This window comes from Cherax quadricarinatus, chromosome 33 (assembly GCF_038502225.1).
Source record: "Cherax quadricarinatus isolate ZL_2023a chromosome 33, ASM3850222v1, whole genome shotgun sequence".
Lineage (NCBI taxonomy): Eukaryota > Metazoa > Arthropoda > Malacostraca > Decapoda > Parastacidae > Cherax > Cherax quadricarinatus.
Window position 1 is genome coordinate 1,287,421 of NC_091324.1, and position 8,473 is coordinate 1,295,893.

Sequence of the window (8,473 nt, forward strand, 5' to 3'; positions counted from 1 at the left end):
TGTGAGGTACAAGGTGTGGTGTGATGTACAAGGTGTGGTGTGATGTACAAGGTGTGATGTACAAGGTGTGTTGTGATGTACAAGGTGTGGTGTGATGTACAAGGTGTAGTGTGATGTACAAGGTGTGGTGTGATATATAAGGTGTGTGAGGTACAAGGTGTGGTGTGATGTACAAGGTGTGGTGTGATGTATAAGGTGTGGTGTGAGGTACAAGGTGTGGTGTGAGGTACAAGGTGTGGTGTGGTGTACAAGGTGTGGTGTGATGCACAAGGTGTGGTGTGGTGTACAAGGTGTGGTGTGAGGTACAAGGTGTGGTGTGATGTACAAGGTGTGGTGTGAGGTACAAGGTGTGGTGTGAGGTACAAGGTGTGGTGTGATGTACAAGGTGTGGTGTGAGGTACAAGGTGTGGTGTGATGTACAAGGTGTCGTGTGGTGTACAAGGTGTGGCGTGCAAGGTGTGGTGTGAGGTACAAGTTGTGGTGTGATGTATAAGGTGTGGTTTGAAGTACAAGGTGTGGTGTGATGTACAAGGTGTGGTGTGAGGTATAAGGTGTGGTGTGAGGTACAAGGTGTGGTGTGATGTACAAGGTGTGGTGTGAGGTACAAGGTGTGGTGTGATGTACAAGGTGTGGTGTGATGTATAAGGTGTGGTGTGAGGTACAAGGTGTGGTGTGATGTACAAAGTGTGGTGTGAGTTATAATTTGTGGTGTGAGGTACAAGATGTGGTGTGATGTACAAGGTGTGGTGTGATGTACAAGGTGTGGTGTGGTGTACAATGTGTGTTGTGATGTACAAGGTGTGGTGTGGTGTACAAGGTGTGGTGTGAGGTACAAGGTGTGGTGTGATGTATGAGGTGTGGTTTGAGGTACAAGGTGTGGTGTGATGTACAAGGTGTGGTGTGAGGTATAAGGTGTGGTGTGAGGTACAAGGTGTGGTGTGAGGTACAAGGTGTGGTGTGAGGTACAAGGTGTGGTGTGATGTATAAGGTGTGGCGTGAGGTACAAGGTGTGGTGTAATGGACAAGGTGTGGTGTGGTGTACAAGGTGTGGTGTGGGGTACAAGGTGTGGTGTGATGTATAAGGTGTGGTTTGAGGTACAAGGTGTGGTGTGAGGTACAAGGTGTGGTGTGAGATACAAGGTGTGGTGTGAGGTACAAGGTGTGGTGTGAGGTACAAGGTGTGGCGTGATGTATAAGGTGTGGTTTGAGGTACAAGGTGTGGTGTGATGCACATGGTGTGATGTGATGTACAAGGCGTGGTGAGATGTACAAGATGTGGTGTGATGTACAAGGCGTGATGTGGTGTATAAGGTGTGGTGTGAGGTATAAGGTGTGGTGTGAGGTACAAGGTGTGGTATGATGTATAAGGTGTGGTGTGAGGTATAAGGTGTGGTATGAGGTACAACGTGTGGTGTGATGTATAAGGTGTGGTGTGAGGTACAAGGTGTGGTGTGATGTATAAGGTGTGGTGTGAGGTATAAGATGTGATGTATAAGGTGTGGTGTGAGGTACAAGGTGTGAGGTATAAGGTGTGGTGTGAGGTATAAGGTGTGGTGTGAGGTACAAGGTGTGAGGTATAAGGTGTGGTGTGATGTATAAGGTGTGGTGTGAGGTACAAGGTGTGAGGTATAAGGTGTGGTGTGAGGTATAAGATGTGGTGTATAAGGTGTGGTGTGAGGTACAAGGTGTGAGGTATAAGGTGTGGTGTGAGGTATAAGGTGTGGCGTGGTGTACGAGGTGTTGTTTAAATGTTCCCGCCATGGAGGTGGAGTGTGAAGGAAGCTTAGTGGCGTGCAACATCGCCTCTGATTGGCCCCCATCGCCTCCCACTGGCCAATCACAATCCCTGATGAAACGCGGGAAGACTACACATGCTTATGATGTCGTCTTGGTACAAAGAAACCACTTATTTCATCGATAAACACGACCTTACTGATGTATCCCTGCATGTTGGGGCACAGCGGGCAATAAAGAGGGGCTGTAGTGGGTGCAAAAGAGGTGAATTAAGCTGAAAAGAGCAGAGAAATATTGCAAAAGCTTATCCCGGGGATCCGGTTTGTACCAGTTTCAAACCGAAATTTTCATGGCGTATGGATTGAACGTCTTACATCTCGGGACGCCAAACCTTATTTATCCCGATTTTCTGGGACCCAGAACGGCATTAGGCTGTGTACTTATTGGTTCAAAGTGAGGTATCAGCCAGTGGATGTCCGGAGAGTGTAGGTGAGTGTTGTAGAGGGTGAGGAGAGCAGGTAAGATGACACACTACAACCACCACCAACACTCTTGTTTTGAAATTTCCTTGGAGTGTGTTTCTGGTGTGTTCTGGTTCCCCGCAACACTCCACCTCCAGCCTCCATATTGTCTGGGTGGTGAGTGTGTCAGGTGTGGCTGGCCACCAGTGTCTACACTGCTGTAATACTCCTGCTCAAAGTAATAAGTAGAGGCAGTGTTTCCCAGCAGGAAATTGTTTGCACGTGAGAGCCAGCAAGTATTGTGACCTCTGGTGCTCACACTCACCATCCTCGCCTCAACATGGTAAATTATACTCTCTACTCAACTCTATACTATCCTTAAACACTGTATACTATTGTAAACTGATAAATGTATCACTTTAAGGCCGATATTTGTTTGGTTTTGAGTGCATTTCCGTGTTTGAAGATCGATGTTGGGAGGGTGTGTGGTGGAGGTGGCAGCTCTGGGCCCCACACTGCCCTCACTCACTCTAACTCACAGTTATATATACCAAAATACTTGTTAGGTAAAATTATGCATGTGCAACTATTGCAGTGTTTTATAGTGGCAACGTTTCGCTCTCCAGGAGTTAAGTTTTTACAAACAGTATATAGACACAGTGAAGTGCTGAGGATAACTGTGTCCGTGGATTGTTTGTAACTGCTTAACAAAACTCCTGGAGAGCGAAACGTTGCCACAATAAAATGTTGCTTTATTGCACATGTATACTTTCACCTAACAAGTGTTTTAATATGTAGCAGTGTGAGATACATATTTGAATATGTCATTTTACCTAACATATTGTTGGTATTCTACCAAAATTTTTACATTGAAACAGTTGTAACATGAATACCTTATTATAATCACAAGTGCAGCTGTGATAACCATGTCTTAACTGTTAATGATAATAATCTGGTCTGGTCCTCTAGGCTACTCTACATCTTGGCAATTTTTATTTAATAAACATTATTGTGGATGAATCATTATGAGCATCCAGAGGAAAATCTTTTTAAAACCAGACTAGGTAAGGCTCTGGTGGCCTGGTGGTTAACGCTCTCGCTTCACACGGCGAGGGCCTGGGTTCGATTCCCAGCCAGAGTAGAAACATTGGACGTGTTTCTTTCCACCTGTTGTCTATGTTCCCCATCAGTAAAATGGGTACCTGGGTGTTAGTCGACTGGTGTGGGTCGCATCCTGGGACACTGACCTAAGGAGGCCTGGTCACAGACCGGGCCGCGGGGGCGTTGACACCCGGAACTCTCTCCAGATAAACTCCAGATAAGATGTGCACTTCCTATGCTAACTAAACCTTAATAGTTTCATGCCATATTTGGACAGGAAAGTAAGGTACTTACTAATTTAAGAATTTGCTGTGCTAGCATATGTGATGGTGTTTGAGTATGTAATTCTATAAACCTGGTGTTCTGTCTGGCACCTTTTATATAGGGACTAAAATAAATAAGGTTTTTCTCGTGTGTGCAGAGGTTTATGTAAACTACTTCCTCTACTAAAGCATACACCATTGTACTGTATATGTATTGCAAAAATTACGCATGAAACTCTCAACCCATGTCTACAAATTTTCACATCACCAATGATTTATCTGACACTAAATTAGGTTTGTCTGAACATAAATTGGGTTATATTAGTGCTTGGTAATAAATTAACAAAACTTGTGTTTGAGAGAAATCTTCGCCAGTAGGAAAATATACTTCTGACTGATCAGTAATTTGGAAATGTTGGTTAGAACACTGGCATTGCTATAAACCGTCCACACTCTATGAAACATGAAATATATGGTAACCGATTTAAGAAAAAAAAAGACAATAGGGAAACAAAATTTGCAGCATAGGCAAAAATCCAAATTAATGCTCTGCTTGCTTAACCTGCCAGAATACAGTCAACTAAATGCTGAGGCTTCAACCACGGTAGGCTTGTATGTTAGTGCTAGTATTGTAAGCTTGTGCTAGAGATGTTTTGCAATATACATTATAGTTACAGTGTTCTCCTTTATAACAACATAAGGAACCTCAGTAAATTACACAGCTTTCCAGTTATTAAGGGAGTACTGTACTTAATAGTTTTTATAACAACATTCATTTGTAGAGGAGACTCAATGTAGGGAAATATAAGGTACTGGTATTTTTTTTTTTTTTTCAACAAGTCGGCCATCTCCCACCGAGGCAGGGTGACCCAAAAAAAGAAAGAAAATCTCCAAAAAAGAAAATACTTTCATCATCATTCAACACTTTCACCACACTCACACATTATCACTGCTTTTGCAGAGGTGCTCAGAATACAACAGTTTAGAAGCATATACGTATAAAGATACACAACATATAAGAACATAACATAAGAACGAAGGAACACTGCAGAAGGCCTACTGGCCCATGCGAGGCAGGTCCAAGTCTCCTACCGGCTTAAGCCAATGCACCCAACCTAGTCAGGTCAGGTCACATTGACTTAAGGGAGGAACACGGCAACCGACCTGGTAGCACAAGCTAATCAGGTCCAACTCACACCCACCCACATCCACTCATGTATTTATCCAACCTATTTTTAAAGTGCAGGCATTGTACTTCCCATTTCCAGGACTCGAGTCCGACTATATGAAAATAACCGGTTTCCCTGAATCCCTTCACTAAATATTACCCTGCTCACACTCCAACAGATCGTCAGGTCCCAAGTATCATTCGTCTCCATTCACTCCTATCTAACACGCTCATGCACGCTTGCTGGAAGTCCAAGCCCCTCGCCCACAAAACCTCCTTTACCCCCTCTTTCCAACCCTTTCAAGGAGGTATATAAACTGTATATGTAGGCTGAGAGTACACTGGTGGTTTACACCATATACTGATGTACAGGTAACATGCTACCCTAAGGACCTGTGTATTGTCAATAAGCCTTAAGCGTAAACCAACCAATCAGTATAAATGTATTGCTATCATAGGTAAAGTTGTCATGTACTCGCCTAGTTGAGGTGGCAGGGGTCGAGTCCAAGCTCCTGGCCCTGCCTCTTCACTATGTAATTCAGTACAAAAATTAATATTTATTTATATATTTATTTAATGTCTTTGCAAACAGTACATTGAGATTGTGTATGTACAATAGTGGGTTGCAATGCAAAGAGAGCCTCTATTATGCCTTGGCATTATGGGCCAACTTAACATTATTGGCTTACATTCTACTTAATACTAAGGAATAGTATATCATATTTGTACAGTAGGAAAGTAATTATTTCATAGTTGTACAGTAGAATATTAATTATAAAAGAATCAAAATATGTATAATACAAAGATATACGTATTTATATTCTAAAATGCTTTTGTGAAAAACAATGATTCAATTATATTCCTGTCAACAATGGATAAAAGGTTCAATGTGATAGTTTCAGTTATGATGTGGGAGTACATAGGTGAGTAAATGTGAACTGAGTATTTAGCATTTAGTCTAGGGTATTTAAGTGGCTTTTGAGAAGTCTTAAATTGATTTTCAGACTGGGTTACTTTAATATCTTCTGGTAATGAATTCCATATTTTGGGGCCCATTATGTACATAGAGTTTTTACACAGTGTGATATGGACACGAGGTATATCAAAAAGAGATCTGTCTTGTGTTGTGGTCCTGTATCCTGTTTAGGTTGGTGAGGAAAAGTTTGAGTGGGGGGTTTATATTTGCGTGTATTGTTCTGTGTATGTAGTACGCACATGAATAAGTATGGATGTTCTTAATGGTAAGCAGATTCAGACTTTTGAAAATTGGTGGAGTATGCTGGCGGGAGTGGGAATTTGTTATCATTCTTACTGCTGCCTTTTGCTGGGTTATTAGGGGTTTTAGGTGATTGGATGTTGTTGATCCCCATGCACAAATTCCATATGTAAGATAAGGGTATATGAGTGAACGGTACAGTGCCAGGAGAGCTGATTGTGGAATGTAGTACCTTATCTTTGATAGTATGCCTACAGTCTTGGAGATTTTCTTGGTGATCTGTTGTATGTGTGTCCGGAACTCAAGGCTACTGTCAAGGTGGATACCTAGGAATTTTCCCTCTACTTGCGAGTTTAATCTGTTCCATGACCTTGCTCGCAACTGGATTTGCTCGTTTGCAGAGTCAATTTTCCTCATTTAAATTAATTGAAATGCAATTAATCCGTTCCAGTGGAATTCTGTACTTCAATAATTTCGCTAATATCAACTCTACGACTTATTTATCTATCTCACTTCATCTAATATGACAATATAAACAATATAAATAACATACAAACCTGATATATACTCTAAAATTAATAAAATATGTCATTCATGTGGTGGTATGTGCGGTGTCAGTGGTGGACGAGAGTTTATCTGGAGACTGGGCAAAATACTTCATGAATAATTTAGCTAATATCATCTATATGGCTTATTTATCTATCACAGTTCATCTAATATGACATAAACAATATAAATAATATAGAAACATGATATATACTCTAGAATTAATAAAATATCATTCATGTAGTGGTAAGGGCGGTGGACGAGAGTTTGTCTGGAGACCGGGCAAAATAGTACTTCATGAATAATTTTGCTAATATCATCTATATGGCTTATTTATATATCACAGTTCATCTAATATGACATAACAAACAATAAAAATAACATAGAAACGTGATATATACTCTAGAATGAATAAAATGTCGTTATGTAACAGGTGGAGGCAGCCACAACCGCTCCCTCTTTGTTGTGGTAAACACTACCATCTAGTGACAGCCTTTTGAAGCCATCTATTATAATTGTTATATGTAGTATATTATTATATATGTATTATTATTATTATTGTATTGTATTATTATTATTATTATTATTGTATTGTATTATTATTATTGTATTGTATTATTATACTATTATTATTATACGTATTATTATACATATTATTATTATTATTATATTATTATTATTATATAAATTGTAATTTTTATTCACACAAAAAATATAAGATTTACTGTTATTCCTTATTGCAATAATTGTATAAATAATGTCAACCCATTCACGACTGCATATTGGATTGGACAGTGATGTCATTTGTTTACTCTGAAGCAGCCAAGCAATTGACCATTTGTCCTAGGTTGAGCTCAATTTCAAGGCACGTTTCGTCATGAAAGCAATCAAAATCATATCTATTTCTGTAATGTATCTTCCATTCTATCAAACGAGACCAAAAAAACGAGAATACAACCATAAAAACCATTCGAAATTACCGCTAAGGGGTGGCTAATTGCTGAGAAGTGAACTCTATTATTTATGCTTAGATTTCTTTCATTATTATTATTATTATATTATTATTATTATTATTATTATATAAATAATTTGTAATTTTTATTCACACAAATAAGCTTTACTGTTATTCCTTGTTGCAATAATTGTATAAATAATGTCAACCCATTCACGACTGCATATTGGAATGGACAGTCCCCTCAGGGAAGGTTCCTTGATGTTGGTGAGGGGCTCTTGATGTAGGGAATTAGATCTGTGCTCCAGTTCCCCGAATTAAGCCTGAATGCCTTCCACATCCCCCCCTAGGCACTGTATAATCCTCCGGGTTTAGCATTTCCCCCTTGATTATAATAATAATGGAATGAACAGTGATGTCATTTGTTTACTCTGAAACAGCCAAGCAATGGACCATTTCTCCTAGGTTGAGCTCAATTTCAAGGCACTTTTCATCGTGAAAGCAATCAAAATCATATCTATTTCTGTAATATATCTTCCAATCTATCAAATGAGATAAAAAAAACGAGAATACAACCATAAAAACCATTCGAAATTACCGCTAAGGCGTGGCTAATTGCTGAGAAGTGAACTCCCTTATTTATGCTTAGATTTCAGTCATTTTTGGTGTACGTTAAGAAGCATCTTTCCATCATACGTTGCCCAAGTTTCAATAAGATAGTCCAACAAACAAATGAGATACAATTCCCGAGATCAAGAGCAAGAGCCCCTCACAGTGTCAAGGAACCTGTCTTGAGGTCTGCTCGCTTGTGGAAATTTTGCTCTCATATGGAAGCAAAAAATCGACCCATCGATTGCTCGTATTTGGAGAAACTCGCATGTGGACACGCTCGCAAGTAGAGGTTCCACTGTATACTACTTAAAAGTACAATATTAGAATTATATTTTGAGGAATTTTACGGATATCCTAGATTGTCATGTTTGGCAAAGTCTCTGGCTTTTCAAATTGCCATCCATGAGTTATCTAGATGGC

At 39.9% G+C, this 8,473-nt stretch overlaps 1 protein-coding gene across 2 annotated transcripts in view; it reads left to right on the plus strand.

Annotated features, from left to right (window-relative positions):
* Positions 1 to 1,921: 1,921 nt before the first annotated feature.
* The window catches only part of emb (exportin-1 emb), a 203,150-nt gene continuing 196,598 nt past the window's right edge, over positions 1,922 to 8,473 (plus strand). Inside the window, exon 1 of one of the 2 annotated variants that reach the window (XM_053783767.2) lies at positions 1,922 to 2,223. Coding sequence is in view for 1 of the 2 variants with exons in the window: in XM_053783766.2 (XP_053639741.1) it covers positions 2,536 to 2,538 (3 nt within the window). In the remaining variant the exon portion in view is untranslated. Of the gene's footprint in view, positions 2,224 to 2,244; positions 2,539 to 8,473 lie in introns of those variants that run through there. The other variant, XM_053783766.2, reaches the window with a different exon arrangement.